The sequence below is a fragment of the Cucumis sativus genome, chromosome 3 (assembly GCF_000004075.3).
Source record: "Cucumis sativus cultivar 9930 chromosome 3, Cucumber_9930_V3, whole genome shotgun sequence".
NCBI lineage: Eukaryota > Viridiplantae > Streptophyta > Magnoliopsida > Cucurbitales > Cucurbitaceae > Cucumis > Cucumis sativus.
Window position 1 is genome coordinate 38,639,804 of NC_026657.2, and position 26,732 is coordinate 38,666,535.

Genomic DNA, 26,732 nt, shown 5'->3' on the forward strand with positions numbered 1-26,732 from the left:
ATCGATTACAGATACCCATTTTATATACATACAATTAAATTCAAGATAATCATATATCAATATTTTAAAAAAGATTAACTATACCAAAATCTATTAAAATAACATTATAATTAGTTTAATAGACTTTTCAATATTTTTAAAATTTTATGACGTTATATATACTTAATTATTGTTATTAAAATTGCTATCAATTATAATTGTCACTACTTAAAATATTAATCTGATTTTAGTATTTGTCCTTTTAATAAATCTGATTTTTTTTTAATTTTTATTGAAATAGATTAAATAATTTTAGTGCAGGTAAATATGATATAAGGATATGTTTTTAAAATTTATAATAAAAGTGCTAACCAAAAACAAAAACTAGTGAAAAAAATTTGTAATAAACATATTAAAAATATAATGTTTAAAATTTAACAAAATCTGAAGCATAATAATTCCAACTTTTATACTTACAATAAAAATCGATAACACACCGTTTAGACAATTTTTTTTTATAAAAAAATTGTATTTTTGTATCATAGAATCCCCACCTCCAATATAAAACATATCATAACTATTATATATTGTTGATTGATTATTATTGTTATTGGAAACTATTTACATCCCAATTTATTTTCTTTAAACTTTTGGAGATACTTTGATGCACCCAAATAAGTTATCTAACTTGAAGTAAAATAAAAGTAATAAAGTGAAGGGTTCCCCTTGAATTTTTTGAGTGAGAATTTGAACTATGTATTAATTATCATAAAACTAAGTTATTGTTAGTCCTCAAATTTAAAAATAAATAATAAATATAATAAAGACTGATTTAAATAGGGTTTCGTTAATTAAATAATCGATATTGACTAAGAAACTAGAGGTTTCAATCTCTACCAATATATGTTGAATTATAAAAAATATACAACAAAATAATCTAAGAACTTAAATGATAAAAATAAAAATTTTGAATTTTGAAACAAAATAATCACTTTAATAAATGAGTCTTCACTATTTAACTATATTTAACTATTAACGAGTGTAGTTCAATTTTATAAACTCAACCAAAGAAACAAATATTCAAATTATCATATATCTAAAGTAACAAATATTCAAATTATCATATATCGTACTATACCAAGAACAAATAAATGATAATTTTTTTTGAATGGAAATCTGAATAATTGATCTACCGATGGTATGATAAATAATTATTTTTTTAGAACCAAATAGTAATTTTTCTTTTTCTTTTTTGTTAACAATACAACACTAAAGAAAACTATTCAATCTCATGAAAATTAAAGAGAATATACGATTTTACACTAGAAAAGAAAGAGAAAAGAAGAGAAAGGAACATACGAGAAGGTGCAAAAAGGAAGAAAGATATTTTTTTAAGACTATTTAAAACCCATAAAAAACAAAAATTAATCGCACCCTATTTTTCTACATAGGGTAAATATTCCATATATTTTACCATTTTAAAAGTAAATGTTTTTTTTTCAAGATTTTCAATATGTTGATTTATTTTTTGAATGTTAAAAAAATGATTATGAATAGAAAAAAGTGCTTATTATAATTGTATGTTATCATTTTATGTATGAGTGGTAGATTAATTTAAATTGTATTTTTAAAAATAATAAAATAAATTAAATATTTATCAAAATTTATGGTGTCTATTAAAAATTTATAGACTTTTCGCTATTAATGCGCGGAAAAAATATCACTTCTTATCAAGCGTTGGTTGTTATAGTTTATAAATATTTTGTAAAATTTGCTAACTTCCACGTATTAAAAAAATTAAAAATTTTGAAATAATGTTTAAAACATTTATAAAGTTTTTAATTGAAAATGGTTTGTTTAAAATAATTTATTTACTAAAAACGATGAGAATATAATAAAATAAAATCCATTGACAATTGTATTGTGGTTGACGACGAGAAAATAAAGAGTCGATAGAAATGGCATAGTTTCAAATTTCAGCTCTGAAATTCAAAGAGTCTGTTCATCATCTATCCCTTCCTCTGGAGTTTCTGTGCTGAGATTTGAGCTTCCATGGCGATCTCAAAGCTCGCCATTCTATCACTTTTTCTAGCCCTAGTCTTCACGCAGCTTCGCGCCGATGAATCGCTTGATGTAGAGGCGCAGCATATAGTTGAAGTCGTTAGATCGGATGATTCAGAGTTTTCTGATTTGAAGCTCGAATTGGACCAGCTCAAGTTCAAGATCCAAAAGCTTGGTTAGATATCGATTATTCTTAACTCGTGCTATTGTCTCTTATGGTTTTTTTTATTCCGGAGGAAGCATTAGCAAGAATGAAAATAAGTGGGAGGGAAATCTAATTGCATGGGGAATGTAGGCTAGTTCATACGAGTATAATTTTTAGAGTAATGGGATCGATAATTTCATATTATCTCGAAGTGGGTGATTAAAGACACCTCTGTGCTGCATTTATCTGTATCTGAAAGATAGATCTACTGTGAAGTTGTTTTTGAAGTTTTTCGACAGTAAGCGGTATAGGAATTTTCGAAGTTAATGGTTTCTCAACTTGTGTGGTTCTGCTATACCCAGAAATCTGGTTCTGATGATTGCTAGTCGTACTTGTGCCTTTACTTTTTGGGAAGATTTCTCAAAATCTAAATTCGTGTCCTGTTGTTCTTTTGCTTCTTCTTTTTTTCTGGTTGTCCACGGTTGACTTTACTCAATGCTGAAGAATCCGACCTTGATGTAAAAAACCAAGAATTGAAGAGAAGGGACGAGGTAATAGCTCAGAAGGAAAAAGTCATCACTGCCAAGCTAGATAGCATTTCGTTGCTTGAAAGTGAGATTGCTTCTCTTCAGGTTTGTAGCAGCACCAGTTTAGTCTTTTAGTCTTTTAGAATGGTTTAATACTCAAGCAGCACCAGTTTAGTCCTTTAGAATGGTTTAATACTCAACCTCTGATACATTTTTTATCTTGCTGCTATAATTATCTCTGAAAACCCATATGCAATGCTTCACTCAAATGCTGAAATTTTGTAATCTACTATCGTGCTTAGAAAAAGGGGAAATTAGATGCTGAGGAGCAGGTTGGAAAGGCATATTCACGTGCTCATGAATTAGAAAGACAGGCAAGAAATGAAAATCAATATTTTTTATCATTGTATTTTTATTATTATTTTTTAATGAAGCACCACTCTTCTGCAGGTCGATGATCTCAAAAGGCAATTGGAGATACTGAATGGAGAGAAAGAATCCTGGGAAACTCTAGCAAATGAAGCTGAGAAGAAAACACTTGAAGCCAGTTTAAGATTAGAGAGTGTAAGAAATTATTTCACTGGTTTCTTCTCTTACTGCTGGTTTTTCAGGCCGATGGTTTTTGTAGCTTCAATATATGTAACATCATGATAATAACTTTGTTTGAATGTAATTACTGTCTGGCATGTAGTATGGCAAATGCTTTTTTTTCTCTGCTACACCACAAACACTTTATCATTGGTGCTTCCCTAGTATTTCCTTGGTTTTTGTTGAATTGAACTGATAGTTATGGCATATCCTTTATCCTAAAGAATGGTTCACTACGCAGGCTTCATTCAAATGTCATTAAAGTATTATTAGATTTAGATTTTTATCATTTTTCTGACATTTTTTTCTTAACAGATTCTTAAATGTCAAATGCAAGACTTTTGTTCTATTAGATGCATGGTCATTGCGGCTACTGTGTTTGTAAAAGAAAATTCAAATCCGTTAAGTGTATAAACTTTGGTTAAGCAGAGCCAGATTCCCTACTATAAACTTCTAGGAAGCGTTATCTGTAATAGGATGCAATTTTTTCTTTTCAAACCATCTTTCTGAGTTATTGTAGTATTGCTTTTATTCTTTCTGACTTGGATTTTGACTTTAACAGCTCCAGAAGATTCATGAAGAACAGAAGAGCAAAATTCGTGTGACTGAACGGGCTCTTGAAGTCTCCAAGGTACTTCATGATGCCTCTGAACTTTATTAATATAGACAGCCGACAGTGATGTTTTGTTGCAAATTCTTTCTTTTTTTAATAATAATTAGGAAGAGATGAGGAAGGCAAAATTTGAGGCAGCTACAAGAATTAAAGAGTTGACAGAGGTAATGTGTTTGAATAATATAGAGTGGTGGATGCTATGTCAGGTCAAATTTTAATGGTAAGGAGCATGCTAATTTTAGTTCGTCAGCAGGTTCATGGTGCGTGGCTCCCACCTTGGCTTGCTTCACATTATGACCAGTTTCAGGTAATGGTAGTGCTCACATCTCCTAATTGTTACTCCTATGGGCTAAGAGTTCTGAAGGTTTACCTTCCTTTGCAGTCTTTGATCAAAACACATTGGAACAAACATGCAAAACCTGCAATTGATGTAGTAATTCAGAAGGTACTATTATATTAGCTTCACTTCCTTCAAACAATTTTGACCAGAAAAAAATGTTAACGGTGGCTTCTTTTCTCCCCTTTCCCCTCCTTTTCGATCTTTGATTTCACTGAGTTGGTTGGGGTCAAAGTTTAGGTGGAGTTAGGTTATGTCTTATGAGCTCTAGGATCTGCTAATTTAGTTAGCGTGTGTGAAATCTGATTAATTTGACTTGTTGGCTGTTTATTCTCTTTTGTTTTGTGTTTTCCCTCTTTTATATATATATATGTATCATGTATGTATGTATATGGAGTGTTTCAAAACTTTCTCTTAGACACAAAATGTAGGTTTGGGTGCACAAAATAAGACACCTCTTCTGTGAAGCCCTAAATCCCGAAGCCCTGGGCCTTCAAACTTTTTCATTATTTTAAAGTAACAATAAGGGTTATGTCTTCTTTATGAACCCAAGAAAAAATATTACTAAGCCTAAATGCAAAATTCTTTCTGCTTAGGATTTTATTTTTCATATTTCTACCACAACGATGCTTTCTCTTCTTTATGTAGTATCTGTCTATAGAGTGTCCCTCACCAAAAATAAAAAGTCACTGTTTTTTCCTATCCCTTGCATGTGAACCTTCTAAGACTATTGTGCCTTATCGTGCTTTGACTTTGAATTTATTAACTAACTAATGTTTCAAATTTGTTGCAGGCTTCAGATAAGACGGCACAAGCAGCAAAATGGGCCGAACCCCATGTCAAAACAGTGAAAATAGTAAGGCTTTAGATTTCCTTTTCCACATTTTTGTGCTTAGACATCTTGGACATTGACATGGTTTCTCAATTAATGACGTCTGGATTTCATCAATGATTCCTAGATTTAAAAAAAAAATTATCTTAGGTTCCTTCTGGCAAAAAATTCAGCAAGCTGTATATTGATCTTGGGTATTGGTGATTCATGAATGACTGAGTTCCTAGATTTTTTTAAAAAAATTCTTCTTTGGATATGCCCCTTTCTATCAATTCCATCTTCTCTTAGGTTCCTTTGGGTGAAAAGTTCCGGGATTGTTGTCCCAGGAACCATTTTCCAATCGAGGAGTCATTATCGAGTATGAGGGAGTAAAGGTCCTGGTCTTTTAGTGAAAATGATTGCATCGAAGAATCCTTCTAACTTTTAAGGAGATGTGATTCAGATCCAAATCTTTCTGTTTGTCAATGCCTTTTTATGGGCCCTTGGGTAAACAGATTTGTTACTAGGCTCCTGCTGGCTTATGTTGATGTTTCTTGTATGAAGTTTCTTCTGACGATATTTCTTCCTGAAGTGGATTGCTCTCTCATTTTCCGTCACATTGCTTGCAGAAATATATCCCTATCGTGAAGGAAAGATGGTTGGTAGTAAAAACAAATGTTAAACCACACGTCGAGACACTAACTGCAAAAACTGTAGAATTTTATCAAACATCAAAGAGTGTGATAACTCCTTATGCAGTTAAATCTAAAGAAGCCATTAGTCCGTACTATCTGGTACGTTGTCTGTACCGTATCATTTTTCTACCCTAAATGCAAATAGCTATTATTCACTGCAAAAAAATCCTCGTTTTTCTCGTTTTGGTGGCAGGAAGTTAAGAAATTCAGCAAGCCATATATTGATCAAGTTGCTACCGTCACGAAACCCCACGTAGAAAAGGTTAGGGTGGTCCTGAAGCCCTATACAAAGAAATTAGTTCGTGGATATGGAAAATTTCTAGAATCTGCGGCTGTATATCATCAAAAGGTACACTCCGAGCATTCTTCCCCACTTCTTTTCTAACTGCAGAATATATATGGACTGGTTCTTTCATTTTTTTGTCAATGAAAGCAGTTTAAATTTTAAAAAAATGGCCTGTGGTAACTGATTTGCTGGCTTATGTACTTCAAAGTCCTTACATTCTTGCCTAGGTTTTATTTTACCCTAAAAATTTGTAATCTTTTTAACTACAAATAAGCTATTATTTGTTTTCTTAAGGTTCAAGGTACTGTTAAAGAGACTCTCAACAAACATGAATTGACCAAGCCACTCGCGACTAGAGAGTTGGAATGGTTTGCGGTATGCATTTTATGTTGCTCAATTTGAACTGGTTTCTTCTTTTTTCTGCCATATCCTTTCATCTCTCTAACTTTGAATTCCAATCAAATTGCTGCAGGCTTCTGCTATATTGGCTCTTCCTATTATTTTTCTGTTCAATATGATCTCTGCCCTTTTCTGGTCAGTATCACTCAGAAAGTTCCATGTCAATACAACTTTAACTGCTCATATGTGGATATAATGTATAATTGAAAATGGTTCTTTCTTATAGATGAATAACTCAAGTTTCCTTGTCACTTGCAGGAAGAAAACAAAGAAACCTACTCGAAACACCGGCCACCATGCACGTCGTAAGGGTAAAAGGGGGCATTCTGACAAGTAGAGTATGATGTTACTTGTCAAGCTCTAGTGAGATCATTTTGAGGTTCGATTTGATCATTCCTAAATCTAAAACTAATATTCTATAATACCAACTTGACCATTGTCATCTGAATCTGTTTGTTTTGGTCTTGAATTGTCGATGCAGTTCACACGGGAGCCATTGTGGTTATTGAGTGTCTTCTTGGCCATAAACTAATATTTAAATTTTTGTTCTTTTAAAAAGTCCTGCAGCTTCATTATTCTTTCATCTTTTGTGATAGCTTTTTAGTCCCATTGTTATGTTACTCCGTTATGATTAAATCAGGAGATAGTCAAAGCCTATAGTCCCATACAAGTTAATGTAAAATAGGTTGTTGCTTTCATTTGATTCGAGTCGAGTTGTTTGCATTGTTCGTCCTAACTACCAACTCCTTAGATTAAACTCATGTAACATTATTTCTCTATAAGAAAGTTGCACTTTATCTACTCGTGTATTACCACGTGCATTTGCACTTATATTTTTATATCGGAACAATCTCACATTTAGTTCTCAAAGAAATATTAAAATTGGAGATGCCGATAAATTATGCAATACAATAATTGAAGGATGAGGATGAACCTTTTTTTTTTTAATCTTGAATGACTTTTTCTCTCCAAATCTAAACAAAATAAATTAAAACTTTTTCTACAACGGTTAAACTAAAAACATATTTTGAAGTTCACATCGTTTTAAAATATAAATATGATAGTAACTATAATTTAATTAACTATTTTGATATTAGAATTAATTGTATGAAAATTGAGAAGGTGACATATCGATTATTATTTTCTAACATTTGGAACTTTAACGGTACTTTAGGAAAGGAGAAAAAAACAATACTATTATTTTTTATATATTAATTGATCAAAATAAATACATTATTTAATTATAATCTATTTAATTGTTTAAATTAACTCAAGAAATGTTTCTATTCCTAAACTTTTTAATTATTAATAATACATACAAATAAATTGTTTTTTAATATAATATTTTAACCAAAATAACTCATTACTTGGTAGTGATTGACAGAGTATGACAACAGTAGCTAGTGAATGTATTTTTGTAGTTTTTATAATTATACAAATTAAGGATAGATTAACCATTAAATTTAAACGTTTTTCTTAAACCAATTTATCATCTAAGCTCTTTTTTTTCTTTTAAATTAGAGCCTGTTGATTGTGTATGAACTAATTTCATGGTCTAGTGGGGAAGAATTTTAAGGGGTAAACCTTCAATAAAAAAATATATATATATGCACAAAAGGTTTGACATTTGAAGTTGAATGTTGCATATTCCATTGGTGGCTATGGTTGATGGTCAAAAAATGGCTACCAATTATTCAATTCAAATATCAGCTTTTCTAAATTTGACTCTCATAGACTTATGGCAATGCCAACATATCTATAAATACATAAAGATTCTTTGTTATATTATTTTTCCTAATGATTTTACAGTTTAGTTTTTCATCAAATTTAAATTGCTTTGATTTCTACAATTATTGTTTATCAACTCATTGTTTTACTTCAATTATTCCTGAGCCTCCAATATACACCAAATTAAGTTAAAAGAGAAAAAAAATTAGCTTTTGAGACAACATTTTTTATAAGATATAGCAAATAAATGATGAAACTGTTGAAATATTTATAAAATATAGTAAAATTTCGTATAATTATTGTAATTATTTAATGAAGTTAGATAGCAAGTTAACTTCAAACTACTTTTGGAATTAATTGTAAAATAAAAACGAATACAAAATAGATATTCAAATATTCAAATGCCAATTTGCGAAATGTGTCTTTTTTTTTTTTATTCCAGCAGTTGGCAGATAAAGTCTATCCACCTAATATTTAATACATTTAAAAAGTCCTAATTATATATATATTTAAAATATTTTATTAAATACAATTTAAAATTGAAGATTTAAATACATACCTTTTGTCATCTAAAATATATCGACAGATGAGCTTGTTAATGTTTACTATTTTAGATATATAAATTTACTCATCATTATAAAAATGGACTTTAAAAGTCATGTTTGGTAATTTTTATACATATATACATATTATTACCTTATATTTTAGTTCAATTAAAAATAAAAGACTTGGGTTTTAAAACAACACATAAACATGATAGACGAAAAAATTGAGTCTAACTGGATCATAGGTAGTTAGTCGAAGATAAAAAAGAGATTGATCCGAGTTCGTTTGGGGAAGAGAAGATATTTTAAAAGATTTCAAAATTTTAAACCAAATATTACTCTTTTATAGTTAGATTCCATATTGATATAGTTGGAAAACTGATTTCGAAACTAACAAATGAGAGGAATTCAACAAACTTAGAAACTGACGAATGAAACCAAATAGTTACTAAAGCGCTAAATTTTTTCAAAGAAATTCTATGGAAAATCTTGCTTTACTTACAGCTAAAACAATGAATAAACTTTGAAATCTTTCCAGTAATTTGCAACAAAGTATATTCCTCTTCTTCTTCTTCTTTCTTCTATTTAGAGAAAAGTATAAACAGAACACAAACTCAGTCTCATTGAAACAAACACATAATCACAACTTAGAACTAATCATTTGGAATTTGGAAAATGGGTTACAAAAATTACACAAAACCCATAAGATTACCAATAAGTTTCAATCCAACAATCTCAAGTTTCTTGAAACAATTGAAGGATCAGCAAAACGAGCAGAGAAAGATCTGGAAAGATTATCAGGCTCAGAATCCCAATTTTCTTCATCAAAATTTAAGTGATAAGCATTTGGATTATAAGAAGAACGCAATTCAACAGAAGAACAACTGAACATTTTTCTCTTCTCCTTCTTCAACTTTCTCCACAAAATTTGCCATCCCAATCTTTTGCTTTCTTGTTCATTTGAAGAAACACAGCTCTGTCCCAATCTGATACTTTGACTACGTGAATTTCGCCATTTCATTCCCATGAAGCTTCAAAGATGAAAATTAGAACTAAAAACCAAAAGGGTCGATGAAATAAGGGTAGAAAGGTTGAGAGAGAAATGGAGATCAAATGGAGATGGTAGGTTTAAAAGGGAATTGAGATTGGTTTGTTCTTAAACACAAGAAAAGAGCAGCCGAAAGAGTTCATTTTTAATTTTGCTTTTTTGTGTGTAGATATGGAAAGAGTCAGAAAGTGACAGCCTTGTCTATTTGTATAATGTAAATTGAGTTCTAGTACATTATTTCAATGGAAAAAATGATGGGACTTCCCCAATTAGGATTAAAATATAAACGTGATGATTGGATTTATTATTTGACTTTTAAGCCATGGTTATCATGTTATGATAACCATCAACTCATGGTAATGCATACCAATTTTAGGGTTAATAATTAAATGTACATAAATCATAAATATAGTAAAACTTTTATGATTAATAGACTATTATGTGCTAATATTTAAATTTGATAGCTAAATTTATAACTTAGTCGTATATATTTGAATGAAGGTTTGTTTTTCAACCTCATAGATGTATTGTATTATATAATATAATATAAGAAAAAGAATCTTGAATAACGAATAGAGTAGGTAGCAGTCTTAAAGCATAGGTAAATTGAATGAATATTAATTTTATACATTTTTTAAGTGAGAATAAATGGGCATAAATTAGAAATTAATGATCTTTTTCCATATTGATGATATTGGGAATCTTAAAAGTGTATTTACAAACTCGTGATTAAAAGATGAAAAATAACTCTTATTTTATTTTATTCAATGGTACTGTTTCAAACACAATTTTCTAAGAATACTCATCCAATAACAAAAAATAAAATTTAATACATCTTTGGCACCTACGTCCCTCTTTATAAATATTTCACATTGCCTATTTAATTGACATTTTATAAAAACTCCTTTTTGACAATTTTTTATTATCAAATTTTCAATAATACCATCAAACTCACGCACACTACAATATATATATATATATATATATATATTAAGATTTGAAATGTTCTTGGCAAATCAATCACAATACATTGTCATCTGTATTGTATTAAAGGAGATAAAAGAGCTGATAATAATTTTTAGGTTTCTTTTCTAATAGTTCCAACTTAAATCTTCCATTATTTATTAAAGGGAAATTAACATTAATCCATCTCATAAAAAAAAAAAGAAACATCAAGCTTTGAAATGTTCGTGGAATTCTCCATAAAAGCCTATACATAAATAAAACACATCAAATTTAAGATCCAACCTATTTTTTACATTGGCTAAAATCCCAAAAATGATTTTTAGAACAAAACATAGAATCGCTATCGAATGGAAATTTATAATTAAAAACCATAATTTAAATTGTAAGACTACGTTTTTTAAAAAGAAAAGATACGGCCAATAAATTAGAGGATCAAATCATCAACTATTCATCATATGTACCCAACACCAAGCTTTCATTTATTGTCATGTCTGATGTTGAAGGCAAGAAGTATATTAGGCCTAAACCAAAAAGAATAGGGTCGAACTTCTAGGGAATAAACCCCCTTCGCCAAAAAATTTCAACTAAAATATAAACCTTGATTAGAAAATTATTCCAGAGAACTAAATCCTGAGGTAATGCGTAATTTTTCTATTGCAAGATAATGCTAAATGATTTTTCTAGTACAACTTGAACCTTCAAGATCTAGAGACGGATGTTATGGCAATACCACATAGCTAAGCTCACTTTGGTGGCATAAAGCTTTACCTAATGTGTCATTTACTCTATACAAAACTACACTAAATTGAGCACCAAAACTATTAGATATAATAATGTCATCAAAACCCAAACTAAAAACTGATTTTAGCAGAGGCAGAGAAGAACGCCATGGATAGATAGTGAACCACTCAAATACTTCCTGGTTCAATGTTTCGAATAAATATGTAAATTCCATATACACTCAACACCCATAACGGGGCACCAGTAAGTAATGATATAACTAACCATGTCGCCACATGCAGCTGTATTGATTCCAAAGCCTCAAAGTTTACCCAGAAATTTCATCTCATTAAGCTCTTTCAAAATGCTTCATCTGATCCTCCAAAAGCTAGGACCTTGTCCAACCGATCTCAGTTCTGCCAGAAGATCGTATTAATTCACTCGTTCAATAAACACAACAATCTGAGCCATTCAACTGCCATACTATAGAAACACAGATCGCTTCTTGTTTTAATGAAAAGGAAACAATACAATTTTCACACAAATGCTAGACCGGAGAAATTAAACCAAGTCATTAGAGCAGAAAATGGGTATATTTGACATTTGAATAAGATCAAAGAGGTTTACCAATGTACAATCGCCGATTACTCCACTTTGACAAAGTGCAAAAAGCAAGAGAAGTAATTCTATCGTTTCCGGTACTTGCAAGAGTAAGGCACTCCCTTGATTCAAAATATGCTACATCGAAAGCATTCTCGCCCAATTGAAAGTATTGGAGAATGGAGCTCATCTAGATTTCAGCTTGCTCTTGAGTTTTCTTAACTCTTCTTCTTGTTGCTAGAAGTAAAAAATAACAAATGCTAGTTAAAAAAGGTACCAAATCATGATAACTTTCCATCATTATAAGTTCAATAGATTAAAATCTAGACCTTGAACAACTGTTTGCCGACAAGTTCTGATCTTTCTTGTAGTAAACACCATTCCATGGCCATGTCATATTCTATTGTATTTGGCTGAGAACAATGCGAAGTTGATACAGCTCCTTTCTGGGAAGTAACCAAAAAGCAATGAATAGATGAAGAAATGGGGAGTGAATAGGTATGAAGGTTAGACATAGTGCAATCAGTTTGAAAGAGGCACGCATTACCATCTCACGTTGCATTTGATGTCTAAGCTTATCGATACAGTGATGCCCGAAGAAAGTTTGTTTCTTTGACGAAAGATGAGGAGTCTCAAAGCTACCAACAAGAACGCTGAAAAAATGCAAGGAAATTAGTTAGGAAAGCTAGATAAAACACCTTGTGAGCTATTTTTAATGCTTGATTGATGTTAGTCTCAGGTAATTTTCAGAGTCCAGACTATATCTTCATATATTCACATTGTAGACAAAGAGCAATTTAATAAAAGAAAAGATTTTAAAGTAAGAATACACCATCAAATACAGTTAATTTGGATAAAAACAAAGGCAAGCAAGGAGTTTCTTGAGACAAATGAGGCCAAAGACCCAAGGAGACAGCTATAGCATCACACAGCAGCAGAAAAAAACCCAAAATGCCCAAGTGGACAGGAATTGAGATGCCACCAATAAGGAAGCCAGAAGACCCACAAGGAAGTATGAAACAATGTCCTGTGGCGTCTTGTTGCTACATCAAAGGATGCACACACAAGTATTTAATCTTAATGTCTCAATTATGAATGGAAAAGATGTGCTATTTAGGCTAGCACATTGAGATGATGCCCGTGGTGTCAAGAGCTACATTTATAAAATTGAAGCTCACGAATGCCGCAAGGGAAGATTTTATTGGGAGAAACTTATAGATTGAGATGTTAGCTTATGGGAGTAAGACAACACGAAAGGAGGAGAGAAAAAATTTGAAGTTCGCAATCGTGGATATCTTTTTATTCTAATTTAATTTTTCTACTCTCCCTTCACTCTTGGTAATCTTCTGAAGGAATTTTTCATTAGATTTGATTGTTTATTCTTGAACATGAATAGTTAAACATTCAGTGCTGATGGAAAAATTACATTATGAAGGAAGTGTTGATGTATCCATCATACATTATGAGTTGATCAATTGATTGTCTTGACTGATTTCTTTTATTTCATTTATGATAACAGATTAATTGATATAAGATATCAATCTTATGGTTGGGAGAACTGGTTTAGGTTACAACTGAAGTAGTTCTAAAATTGAAAGATTTAGGATTTCTTTGTGTTAATGAGATTTAATTGTGTTGATGAGAGACTATTATTTGTACCTTCTTAACTTATGGAAAAATTACATGTTTGGCGACCAAACATTGTTTCCTTTTAAAAAAAAAAACATGTAATTATTCCATGAGTTTTGTAACTTTGGTCTTGGTTGTTTTGATAGATTAATTAGTTTAAATAATTGATGAAAAAAATTCCCCATGTCTTTTAGTCATTGATATTACCTTTAGCATTTACCACTTAGTAGCACTGATTTAGTATTTTACTCCATCATTGACTGTTTGTCTAAATAAAATTGGTTGATAGTATTCCATGAACTCCATCACTGACTTATTTGAAATGCCTTGAATCTGTTATTTGGAACTTTATATTTTAGCATATTTTATTATCTATGGTTTATTTACGTTTATGACATTAAGGTTTAAAGTGCACTGTATAAACTCCTCAACACTAAAGATGCCAATATCCTGTATTATGTAACATTCTCTCTAATAAAATTGTTCTCCCTCTACCCTATGGATGTAGCAAATACTGTGTTAGTGAACCACGTAAAAATTTGTGTCGATTCTCTAATATTTAACATTTTTATGTATTCTTTATTTGTCAATTTCACAATAGTACCAAGGTGAACTAGCAAACCAGTTTTGAGGACAACATTCTTACACTCATCATTGATATCAAAACTTAAAGCCTCTTTCATCTGCCAAAGCTAATACGTACAACTCTAAAATGTGACCAACATAAAAAGGTGATTCTATCATTCCATCTCCAGGTTCTAAAATAGATAACCAGAAATAGCAAAGGTGCCAAACTAAAATGCGAAAAGTAGAAGGGAAAGACAACTATCAAAATAGTTACTGCTACAGTGAAATAAAAAAACCACCAATCACCGGTCTGATGAAACATCAAGGCCCAAGAACTGGCATGTTAAACTAGTCCAGGTGGCCAGAAGCTTCCAAACAAGATCATAGAGAAGAGGGACCAATGGAATAAAATAGATTATCTGAAAGCAGTAAAGACTATACTGAACCCAAACTTACCTTCCATTTGCAAGTAATAAGCAACCTTCGTGTAATTTTCTGACCACTTTCTCTGCTGCTTCCTTGGTTTTGAATACAACATAAGCTTGACCTACAAAATAATACAGACAACAAAATTCTCAAGGAGCTCAAACAATAACAAAAATTCAACACCACACAGCCATTTCATCAGAGATCGTACAGAACAGACCTATGTGAGGCATAGAATTTGCAGTTTTCTGAATCATCTTAGCTGTGCAACTCTCATTGAAGGCATGCCAGACAATATCCTGAATGTTTGCACAGGAAGGGATATCTGACTTAGATGTACTAACCACATATAAATAATTTAATTTGTGGTAATTGAACTGGTTTAGAAAAGAATATGCCATGGCCAAAAAATAGTATTAATCTGTAAAATTGGGATTAGTGTCTACTTAATCCCTAATGTTACAAAGGAGACATTTGATCCCTGAAGTTTGAAAATTAGATTTTAAATAGTTTTAGGTTAATGTTGACCATGACCATGCGCATTGAATTAAGACGGCCTAGTGGTAGAAGAGAAAATAAAAACCAATAGCAGTAGCTAGAAATTTGAGATTGCCTGCTATACCACAAGATTTGATTAGTAGGAATAGGGGCAGTCAGGTCTTTTCTGCCTTCAAACTTAGTATAAATGGAAATCTAATTAAATTTTCCAACCCCAACAATGCATGTAGCTTATTCAGTCAACTCTAGTTTATGGACCATTTAACAATTAATTTTCAAACTTTAAAGAAAATTTCCATTTTGAAATCTCATGGACCAAAAGTTTATTTTGTCCAAAGTAGCACACTGATAGACCTCCAGTCATATACCAATATAGCAGAAGGAAGAAAGTTAGTTAGGAGGCTGGTTAGTTAGAAGGCTGTTAGAAGACTGTTGACACAAACAGTTAATCAGGAAGTTACATTAGTAGTTAAGAAATTAGTTAGTACGACTGTAATAAAAAGAGAAACTAAGAAAGAAAGAGGAAGAAAACTATAGTGAGAAAATAGAGAGACTTCTGTGCATCTTTGAAAAATAAGAAACAGAAGGGTAGAATTCCTGACATGTACAGTCAATGATTAGAGAATATCAATAAAGATTACTTCATACTACATACGGTTCCCCATCACACACCACATCAACCAATCAAATCAAAGAATTGATTTTACCTCCACTTCACCGGAAGTGTAAGATGGATCCAAATTCTGAATTAGAACAAGTGTTCCTTGCTCATGTGCATCTTTTATTCTTTCTTCCCACGGCTGGCATAGAGATAATCAGTTTAATTGGTTTAGAATAATAAATATCAAACCATAGAAAGAGCAAGATAAGCATATCTCAAGAACTGGCCATGTAAATGGGGTCTATTTAGTTTTTAGGTACAAAAAATGAGGAACTTTTCATCAATCAATTGTGTTAAAAGAAATTTAAAAATGAGAAGGTTCAACTGACCTAATGGAAGATTTGAAAAAGTTCTTCTAAATGCACAAAAGTTCGGAAGGTTGTAAACGCAAAAAGGATGTAGCCTTTTTTATAAGGAAACGAAGCCTTCCATAGACATAATGAATACAAAAAGGACGTAGCCTTTTTTATAAGGAGTCTAATGCTCAAAATACAATCACGTAGAAACTGAAAATAAAAATTCAACGGAAGAATACAAACTAAATTAAACAAAGAAAATGAAAGCATTGATGTCTTGATTATAGAATATAGAATAATTAGAAAGAAAAAAAAGTTATACTTGGCATCAGCCACCAAATACAATAAGAGGATCTGACATTAAAAATATGAATAACTAAAATGATGTGCGACCAAAGAGTTTAAGATTGACTTACAAGTCCCTTGAACCATCTGCTTCTATCCTGTTCAATTGTTGAAAACAAAAACAATCAGAAACTTAAAAAATATCTTGATAAAATTTTTACACCAAAATAAACAAGAAGACATATCAAACCATTGTAAAAGGATCCAAATTCTACTACATTTTTCATACTAAATAAACATGGAGCTCTCAAGAACAAGGAAGTGTATCAAGTAAAACTTTTTTTTCTTTCAGAAACTACTTCTGTTGAGAAAAAATGAGAGAACACAAGGCCATAAGAAAAACAACCCACAAAAGCAAGCCCTCTACTGAAAGGGTTTCTAACTAAACTAAGTAAAATTTTTGTCTAGGCACAATTACAAATAAAAAAAAAAATTTAAAAACTTCAAAGAGGACATGGGCATCAGCTCCAGTAATAACCATAATTAACATGACCCAAATCCAGTGCTTCAATGCAAGAGCAAAATGCTACTTATTGAAGCAATAAGAAACTGAATGAGGCAAAAATCGAGTGTCCCATCATATTCCACAACTGCTAATTGTATAGGTCAAAAGACCGAAAGGATCATACTATATTATGTAACTCAATAATTCTTCTAAATTTTAATAATGAACTTAGCTTCATTGAGCGAAATTAAAGAACAAGAGCATACAAGGAAAGAAACTGATAGACCACCAACTGTAATACAATATAGCAGAAGAAAGACAAGTGGAATTGCACGTGCACAGTGGAGGAAGTGGAGACCACCTTAGGGGGACCACAGTTAGTTGCATGGGGGGAGGTTAAAAGGGAGAGATGAAAGGAAAGATGGAGGGTGGTTAATCAGTTTCTGGAAGTGGAGGGGCAGAATTACAGAAGTTGTTCAGTTACTTTAGTCTTAGAAAGTGTTTTCCATTATTGTAAATTACTTTTGATGTTTGAACTTTTTATTTTGAACTTGGTTATTGTCTGTAATAGTACTTGTTTGTTCTGTGGTTTCAAGACTGGTTTGAGTATTGTATTCTGTAACAGTTTGGTTGCTTAATGAACAAATAAGAACCATTACTTGGTGTTCTATCAAAACAAACAAAAAAACAAGTCCAATCACAAGCTAAGGAAAAAAGGACTAGGACCTAGCTAACATTGAGAAGTGAAATAACAATACTAGAAATACAACTTACAGCATCTGGCCTTCTAGTAACTTCCACAACTTCACCGTGTATTAGGGAAGAGGCCTTTAGGTTCTTGCCATTAGAAACCTTTGTTGGCTTCTCATCTAGCTTGGGCTTCTTTAAAAAGCTACCTTTGGTTTCATGAGAATCTTTTACATTTTTGGCTCTGGAAGCATCTTCAGAAACAAGAGCCTTAGGTGAGGAAGCCAGTGTGTCACCATTGTTGTGATCAACACCAAGCTTTTCAATGTCATTCTCGGTCTTTCCAGGAGATAACTGAACAGAGCTATCGAGTTTTGTCTTCTTTGCTGGCCTATGTTCAACTTCAGCAGATTCCCTTAGACTTTTAACTCTACCTTCGACATCCTTAGCATTACCAGGCTTCTCATTAGAATCAATTTTGAGCTTTGGAGGGACCTTATCACCTAAGATGTTTTCATGTTTAATAATACTACTAGTTTTACCCATTCCAATTCCTCTTTCGATTGCATGTGCACTCGACTTTTCCTCATTGGAGGATTTCTCTATAGAACCCTTCAAATCAACATTTTCCTTTGTGGACTTCTCAAGAGAGCTGTCATTAGTCGTCAGAGTCAATTCTCCATTAGAAATGTCCCTTCCAGAAGGATCTTCTAATTGAGTATTTACAATTGCAATGCCACTTGCATCTTTCCCATCCTTATCGGTCCTCTTAACATCTTTTGACGAATCTGCTTTATTAAGTAAAAGTTTAACTGTGATTGAAAAAGAAACAATCAATTTTGAGATCAGATTATAACAAACCAACCTAAGGTAAAACTATTGCGAAATTTTTTTTAAACAATGAACTCAGACCTTCCACTCCAGCAATTTTATCACATATCTCATTGCAGACCTCTTGTTTTCCAACATCAAATGTACGACAAAATACAAAATCAGCCTTTTTGAGTGCTTCATCAGAAGGTTGTGGATTTCTGCTGTCATTTGAAATGCAGAGAACGTTGCACTTTCCAGCAAGTACTTCCTGGCTCGAGATACAAAATATAAGGACATGGATTACTAAAAAATAAACAAATAAAAAACAGTCTCACTCAAAAACAAAAATAAAAAAACAGTCTCACTCACACACAATCCATTCCTTCTATTGACTTTTTCCTTTCCTTTTTAACGATTTTGAAAAGGGAAAAAAAAATATACCACTGCAACAAATGTCCTAAATTTAATTGCCATAAGGCTATTGTGGAGTGAGGAGCACTAAATAAATTAATAAGTAAATATCATTACCAACAGTTTTGTGTAAAATAATAAAAATATTATTTGCCTTGTATTGATTTTTTTGCTTACAGTTAAACTAGCTTGATCACCTATGTAAGCATACTTTGCTCAATATGTATTGTTCAATAGCTTTACAAATATAAATAAAACTATTCAATTTTCAATAAGAAAAACTAAATAAAAAGTAGAAAGATAAGTTTTTTTAAAAAATGGTAAATAATAACGGTTAAACAGAAGATCAAATAATCTTTATTGAACTAAACAAATTAAACCAAAAGAATAAAAGGATGGTGATATGGTTGCTGGTGTTAAGTCACCGATGAAAAATTTTCCAAGCAAATAATTCAATCTTCTACGAATTGTGTATCTTCTAGAGAAAGGGTTACAAAGAGAAAGCATGGTTTTTTTATTTTTTTTTGGTAAAGAGAAAACATGGTTTTTAAATGAAAATAACGGCTTTCATGGAGAAAAAATGAAAGAATACACGGGAGCCCACAAAAAAGGCATTCTTTTTACAATAAGGATCACCAACAATGCAAAATCACACTTATAAATTAATTATAAAAGTTCTTTGAAATCGACGCCCAAAGGGAAGCATGAAAACAGACAAAGGACCAATAATCCCTAGAATCCCTCTCCACTCCCCTAAACACCTTACTGTTCCACTCACCCCACAAAACCCATAAAACCGCACACATTTCAACAAGCCAAAGGAACCAGCCTTTCTCCCTAACAGGAGGATTTAGGAGGCACTCCTCAATCATAGCACTTGCTTCTTATGACGAACACTCATCATACCAAACATCTGAAAAAAGGAATCCCAAACACCACTTGCAAAGTCACAATGCAAAGAATATGGTCCAAGTCTTCCTCTGCCTTCCAAAAATAAAAAGGCCTAACAAGCAAAGGCAACTTCCTGACAATCCAATCCAACGTATTAGCCAAGCCATGAAGAACCTGCTAAGTAAAAAATCTCACCTTTCTAGGGACTTTAATCCTCCCAAGCACCAAAAAGACAACTTACCTAAGGGGGACGGATTGACAAGACAATGAAAGATACACTTGCACAAGAATCCTTCGAAAGGATTGGAGCTCTAGAATATTACATCCATTCTCCCCAATTAAAAGAGATGGGTTTCAAGTAAAGAAAGAAAAGCAACCATATCTGTATAGTGTCCCTATCAAAAAGAAAATGACAGAACCTAAATGAAAAAGATGACACTAAAAAGTCAACAGCAAAATGATTTTTGAAAGACGATAAGTGACACAAACGGAAAAGCATAACAAAAAGAGGACTCTTCCCCACCCATGACCTTCCCAAAAGTATCTTTCCCTCCTCCACCACATGAAGAACCAAGTGAACGATAGAAGGGAGCTCTTTCGAAATATACTTCCACAAATTCCAGTGAGTACCATCCAAAAGGATGGGTATGAAAAAAGTAACTTCATTCCTAACTATTCAAAAGGATGGGTGCCAGGTGCCACATTTACTTGCAATGATCCTAGCCACGATGCTCAGAGGATAAGTGCCATAAACATTTGGTTAAAAGGGCTTTGTTATCCACACAAAAGAAAAAAAACATGGTGAGACACACACACACAAAAAAATAAAAAATATAAAAATATATATAAAAGAACTAGTTGCACAAAAACTCCTCATAAAGGTTAGGGGAATCATAAATGAAAACTCTTAGGCCCAAAATGAGGAAAAGATGGCCAAAGAGAACAGCAAAGAAACATTCAAACAGTTTAATGCAAAACTAAACAGGAAAAATGATAAGAGACCAGGAAAAGGGCAACTGCAAGTGTTTTAATACAAGGAGAACATTGAGAATTGTTGATTCATATTATCCTCGTATAAATCACCTTCTATCGCCATAGTTCATACAAGGAGAATCTAGGCTATGAGCATTGACGAGGGAAAAGACAATGAAAGGTAATTCGTACTACGAGAATATATTGAGAGTTCCTACTCAAAGTTATGAGAGATAAAGGTCAAGAGAAATGCCGAAATCCTAGCATTCCCGTCCACTTGTTGACCAACACTTATATAGACTAAAATATAGTACTATCTATATTTTCATGATTTTTTAACAATACCAAGTGAATTTTTTTTCTTTTTTTTTCTTTCTGGATGAAATACCAAGTGAACTAGCTCCTGTCTACCTACAGGGTAAATGAATCAAGAGAAGGAGTATGTCGACATGAAATAGTAACGCAACAAGCTAAAAATTACCAGAGAATTAATATTGGCAAGACCAATACCATTGCCGGATGCCAAAAATAATTCATTCTCCCGTGTGTCTACACCTCCAAGATAATTAAGAATCTCACAAGATCGAAAAAACCAAAGAATTTTTACTTTCTTTGTCTTATCAGGATTCTGCCAGATTTTAAGAAGTTTACCAATGTAAGGCTCTGGTTCACCTTCCTTATATAGGTAGACAGAGTCATAAAGAAAATATTCTACACCATCGTAAGTAAAAGATTCATAAAAGGTCACGTCCTTCTTCTTCCCACCAATTCCTTTCTTTTTGCCCCATTGAAATTCAACGTTCTCCACTTGCTCTGTTTCTACCATAATACCAAAGCAAGCCTCCTCCAATAAGAATTGCAGCTGCAACCAAAGAAAATGCACAAGATTTTACAGCATCAAAAAATTTAACAGGAATGTCAATACGAATGATTAACCAGTTTATCAGATGGTTTAAAATATATATATCTGGCACAACGATTCAATTATCAGGGGCGCGCTCATAGAATATAATGCATGCGTGCACGAATAAATGCCTTACTGATTAGTTAAATGTAGCAGATAATCAACATGACAATGTTGCATAAGAAACAAAACAGGCTACTTCAACTTCAATTTTGTTTAATCATAAGCTGAAATGAAGAGGAACTAATTTCACTTGAACAAACAGAAATCCAGAGTCCCAACCAGGGAAAACCCCGTTATTTCAGTACTCGACCGTATATTAAAAAATAAAAGTAAAAAGAATTAGAGTGGAGAAATTCAGAACTCCAAACACCATGCCCAAGTGTTTCTTTCAGCAAATAAAATTCGGAAACCAGCGCGAAACTCATCCAACATTCCAATACTATTCTAGCTCAAACTTCAAGAACAACCAAGAAGGACAGAAGGACAACGTAAACAAAATTTTACAAACAGAGTTGTTTTGAGACCTGAAAGCGACCATGAAAGGTGAAGAGTGATTGTTCGGAGATCCTCAAGGGTACAAAAATGGAGAGAGCTCAAACCACAAAGACCGAAATCTGGAGGGAAAATGAACAGTTTACGTGAAATCACTCAGGTAGTAGAACCCACCAGCATAAAACCCTAATCGCAAGCGCGCGGTGAGGCTCCGCTACCCTGCGTTTGAGCGGGCGCGTGCGGCGCGTGGGTAATTGGCCCGTAAAATACTTTCAAATTGGAAGGAACCAGAAATTTTGGACTTGTGGACTCCTCCGAACAAATTGGGCCTCCGACTTTTGTACCCGTTCTAATTATTGGACTCACCTAGCCCAATATTTGGCTCACCCACGTGCATTTATCAACTTTAAATTTGTTATTTTACCTAACTCTCTTTTCTACTATGTTCTTGATATCTCCATTCATCACTTATCGTCATCGACTACTGTTGTCACACTTTGTCAACATACTCCAACGATCACTTTTCATGTGGCCAACTCCAATGAACAAAATATGGGTTCTAGTAACTCTGAGTGATCATCGGTCGGTCAGAGTACAAAATCAATCTTGAACCGACTATAATCAGTTTAGTAAAGTGTCCAACATACTTTGACATCAATAGATAAGGATCGGTTTGGTTTTTCGGTTTATCATGCTCACCTTTACTATAAACCATCTCTAACAGTAATTTAAGTGAAAACGATTCACTACTTTTCTCATATATTGTTTTTATGGAATTCAAATATTATCTACACCCTCCGGGATTTTATTTGGTTTTAGTATATTAATTTAGGTGGTCAATTTAAACCAATGATACAAATTTTAATCAATAGAAACAAATCATGTATTAATATTGACAAAGACGCTAAACCTAATTGTAATTAGGCTTATTATCTTCTCCTTAGATTACTCATAATGTTAGCTCGTAATAGAATAAATAAATAACAAACTTGAGGTGAAAAAGGAGTTCGAGTTAAAATAACTAACTAAAAAAAATTAACTGATATCCGAGTCTTGTATTTTTTTAGAAGGGATTCAAGTTGATATATATATCAATTAGCAATGAAAAAATTAAATATAATAAACATTTTATTAGATGAACTTCTTTAAAACAAAATGACATACATAAAATAAGTTGGGGACAAACTAAATTGATCATGATTTTTGAGAGCTTTCTCTTTAGTTTGAGAGTAGTTTCTAGGGGAGTGAGAGGTTCATGAGTTGCCCTAATTAAGTCTATAAAGTTACTTCTTATTTCAAATTACTTTATTTGTTATATACTTTTTATTATTGGTTTAAAAAAACCATAATTGAAAAAGTAAAGAAAGTAACATCTTAATTTTTATTTTTTTTTAAGATTTTGGGTAAGAGTTCATTCGTTGTATTAAAATACGGAGATAAATTAGGGTTAAAGCAAATTTTTTTTTTTAAGTATTTGATTGTTGTATTTACAATGGTCTCGTGTATGTATGTTTTTTTAAAGCTCGTATATATGTGTACTTAGAAAACAAATAATTTGGTTTTATTTGTATACAGTTTCTTAAAAGAAAGTTTATTTTAATACTAAAACTTACACCCCACAAAAAAAATGACTAATTTTGCTCTTATTGTTATTTCCATCAACCATATAAATATCTCAATCTAATTAGTATTTAATGTTAGCCAACCATGTGGCCATCCATCACTAGCACATATAGTTGTATGATTTAGTTTTGTTGAATAATTTCAAACCTTTAATTTGAAGTTTCTAACCTTTATGGGTTAATATATGTCTAGATGAATTTTCTAACCAGTACAATAACGATAGCAACAACGACAGAGAATTGACTATTATTAACCTCTTGGATCAAAACATATATTAATACTATTGAGTTAAACTCGCTTTGACTAATTAATACATATATTTTAGAGATTTTATAGATATCCAATATATATATAAATTTGTAAAATATTAAATTCATTTGGGGGCGTAGTTGTCTTTCTTTTTCCTTCATTAATTTAGTATATAGTTGATGGTTGGATTATCATTATTCTAGCTCTAAGGTTTCGTTTTCGTTTGACAGATATTTAGATTTTAAAATTTTAAACTTATAAATACGTAAGGTGTACTTGAAGTTTATTTGTTGTGTGTAATTATAGAAAATCACTTGAGTTTTAAAAAAAACCCTAACGTTAAACTATTTATTGTTTTTAAATTTTAATTAATAATTAATTCATATGTTTGTAAAGGAAAGACCACGATAATATATAAAGATGTGATTAGAAACATAGTTTTTTTTAATAACACATATAAATTTTGTTTTTTATAAACAAAGATTTAAAAAGTGATTAATAAAACATAAAAATAAAAGCAAATTTGAATAGTTATCAAATCCAACCTAAATAATTATCAATACAAGAGAGAGGATATGCTATTTATTATTAAACTAAAGTAGCAAACTACACACATGTCACTCAAAAGCAGCATTTCACAATTTACTACCATGATAACTAATAACATTAGAGTTACATTAAAGTCCTTACATTAGAAAAAAAGTGTATTACATGACCTATTGATATAATATTACAATGAAAAGTATTTCATGTTTATTCAAACCTACATGTGCCACGTGGACCAATCACAAACACACAAATAAGTTTCCAAATTTTCTAGTATTTTGAAACCCATACAACATGGTCTTCTGGAAGAAAATGGCAAACTGGAACTGTCCCTGGCTTCACCTTCAACACCTGAAAAGCCAAATGCTTTGGATTCCAATCTGACGTGTCGGTGTGACACACGGCTGCCACGTCAGCTTTAGTTCCATCGGCACCCAACAAGCTAACCTTGTAAACACGGGTGTGTTGTGCGTAATGACAATAAAACACTGCATATGGATAGCTCAACTTATGACACGCAACTGCAGAGTCTGTTACTGATGATTTCTTCGTCAAATTTACAACAGTAAACGCTTGCAAATTTGTATCTTTCTCGACTTCTGTCGAGACCAATGTCACCTTCTTTCCCATCTTAGAAGTACTGAAATCAACCATGGACTCCAACGACGTAGCGCAGAACTTATCTTCACTGACAATGCCAGGTGCTTCGCATTGGTCAATCGTGTTTCGAATCGACTCAGCTTCGAGACTTGTGGGAGGAATGGAGAAGTGGGTGAGGATTTGGGGCAGTTTTTGGGAAGAGAAAGGGAGTGATTTGGCAACACGACGTGGCAAGAACTTAGTTGTTGTTGTTGTTTGTTTAGGGAAATGAAGGGTGAATTTAGACCTAGGGTGGAGATCTTTTTCAAGAAAGAAAAGGACTGTATTTGGGTCATCGTGAACTTGGGTTTCTGTGGCTGCGTATTTATAAACAAAGGGACTGGAGCCCGGTTTAACTCCAACATAAATCGGTTTACCTTTTCGACCGGTGTGGACGTTAACGCCTCCATTACCGACGTTAACGCTAGTGCCTCCTTGCTTTGGTTTTGGAGCGTTGACGTTAACTCCGCCTTTTCCGACGTTAACGGAGGTGCCTTTAGGCTTACCTTTTCCGGTGTTGACGTTTACGCCCCCTTTACCAACATTCACCGAAGTGCTTTTTCCTTCCACAAAATCTAGAAAACAAAGTAATTAATTTCTGATTTTTACTCAAGTTGCTTCACGTGGTATAAAATATAAATTTTGCTCAAGGAAGGTATGTATTAACAAATAAAAAAATGGATAAAAATATTTACAAAATATATTAAAATTTTAAACTTTACAAAATATAAACTTCTAATTATTTTTATAAATATTTTGAGATCAAACATCAAACTATGAGGTTGATCGTACAAATGTATTTCAGTTCAATTATGTTTTATAAAAAAAATGTGTTTGAAAATATAAACAAAGTAATTTTTTAAAGTTACAATTTAGCACAAGATTCTTTTTCAAAAAGAGATTTTGGAATAATTTAAACAAAATTTTCACATCCAAACTCACTTAAAAAACATATGCTTCTAATAATACAAACTAATCCAATTTTGATTCACTACCAAACTGCTTATAACAATTTCAAAATAACCTTCTAATTGTTTCAAATTAATTTTTAAAATATTTTTATTAATTCCTCAAAATCAATTATATAGCAACCATATCTATTTTAGATGTTAGACTATTTCAAAATAACCATATACCAACCCGAACCAAGGAGACTTTCAATAGCTTTGGGGATAGGAGTGTTTGGCAAGGCAGAATCCCAATACTGTTGAGGGGAGACGTGGATATCATCAGCAGCAGCAACAGCATAACTACAAACAATTCCAAGCTGCAATAAAAAAACATAATTTAGAATTAAAAACCATATAAATGACAAAGAGATAATCATAATATATAATAACATTACAAAATAAAATTGGCTTACGGAGATAAGTAGAAGAAGTAGAAGTGAAAAACGAGACTCCATTGAAGCAAACAAACCACAAAAGCTCAAACCAAACTATACCAAATAAGTTAAAAGGATATGGAAATGAGTGGGAGAGGTTTAATTTATAAGGGGAGAAGAAATGCAAAGTTTGTCAAAAGAGTATAACTTCCAACTGCTTCCGCCTCAACAACTTAAATGGGCTATTATGTCGTATGGGACAG

General features: G+C 32.1%; 3 protein-coding genes across 3 annotated transcripts; 1 reads left to right on the top strand and 2 right to left on the bottom strand.

Annotated features, from left to right (window-relative positions):
• Positions 1-1,852: 1,852 nt before the first annotated feature.
• Positions 1,853-7,244, top strand: LOC101216465. The gene is made up of 15 exons (XM_004136254.3): positions 1,853-2,215; positions 2,690-2,817; positions 3,015-3,086; positions 3,163-3,276; positions 3,863-3,931; positions 4,021-4,077; positions 4,167-4,220; positions 4,296-4,358; positions 5,044-5,106; positions 5,691-5,855; positions 5,950-6,105; positions 6,337-6,417; positions 6,515-6,576; positions 6,700-6,820; positions 6,923-7,244. The coding sequence occupies exons 1-14, from the start codon at positions 2,032-2,034 to the stop codon at positions 6,776-6,778; spliced, it is 1,347 nt and encodes a 448-aa protein (XP_004136302.1). The 5' UTR covers positions 1,853-2,031; the 3' UTR covers positions 6,779-6,820; positions 6,923-7,244.
• Positions 7,245-11,356: 4,112 nt separating this feature from the next.
• Positions 11,357-22,367, bottom strand: LOC101208860 (protein ANTI-SILENCING 1). The gene is made up of 12 exons (XM_031882768.1): positions 22,121-22,367; positions 21,171-21,551; positions 18,515-18,683; positions 17,690-18,414; positions 16,542-16,568; positions 15,876-15,968; positions 14,891-14,969; positions 14,701-14,791; positions 12,596-12,701; positions 12,378-12,494; positions 12,076-12,285; positions 11,357-11,864 (listed from the first exon to the last, which is right to left on the bottom strand). The coding sequence occupies exons 2-11, from the start codon at positions 21,513-21,515 to the stop codon at positions 12,235-12,237; spliced, it is 1,803 nt and encodes a 600-aa protein (XP_031738628.1). The 5' UTR covers positions 21,516-21,551; positions 22,121-22,367; the 3' UTR covers positions 11,357-11,864; positions 12,076-12,234.
• Positions 22,368-24,513: 2,146 nt separating this feature from the next.
• LOC101215979 (BURP domain protein RD22) lies at positions 24,514-26,732 on the bottom strand. The gene is made up of 3 exons (XM_004136252.3): positions 26,509-26,732; positions 26,286-26,412; positions 24,514-25,720 (listed from the first exon to the last, which is right to left on the bottom strand). Exons 1-3 carry the CDS (start codon positions 26,548-26,550, stop codon positions 24,777-24,779), a joined length of 1,113 nt encoding a protein of 370 aa, XP_004136300.1. The 5' UTR covers positions 26,551-26,732; the 3' UTR covers positions 24,514-24,776.

Coding starts and splice junctions, on each gene's coding strand:
- LOC101216465 (XM_004136254.3), top strand. CDS start 2,032: ATGGCGATCTCAAAGCTCGCCATTCTATCACTTTTTCTAGCCCTAGTC. Junction 3,087..3,162: donor CTCATGAATTAGAAAGACAG/GCAAGAAATGAA, acceptor ACTCTTCTGCAG/GTCGATGATCTCAAAAGGCA. Junction 4,359..5,043: donor TTGATGTAGTAATTCAGAAG/GTACTATTATAT, acceptor AATTTGTTGCAG/GCTTCAGATAAGACGGCACA.
- LOC101208860 (XM_031882768.1), bottom strand. CDS start 21,515: ATGGTAGAAACAGAGCAAGTGGAGAACGTTGAATTTCAATGGGGCAAA. Junction 14,792..14,890: donor AAATTCTATGCCTCACATAG/GTCTGTTCTGTA, acceptor ATTATTTTGTAG/GTCAAGCTTATGTTGTATTC. Junction 12,495..12,595: donor ATCAAATGCAACGTGAGATG/GTAATGCGTGCC, acceptor GTTACTTCCCAG/AAAGGAGCTGTATCAACTTC.
- LOC101215979 (XM_004136252.3), bottom strand. CDS start 26,550: ATGGAGTCTCGTTTTTCACTTCTACTTCTTCTACTTATCTCC. Junction 26,413..26,508: donor TACTTCTTCTACTTATCTCC/GTAAGCCAATTT, acceptor TTTTTATTGCAG/CTTGGAATTGTTTGTAGTTA. Junction 25,721..26,285: donor TGAAAGTCTCCTTGGTTCGG/GTTGGTATATGG, acceptor TTTGTTTTCTAG/ATTTTGTGGAAGGAAAAAGC.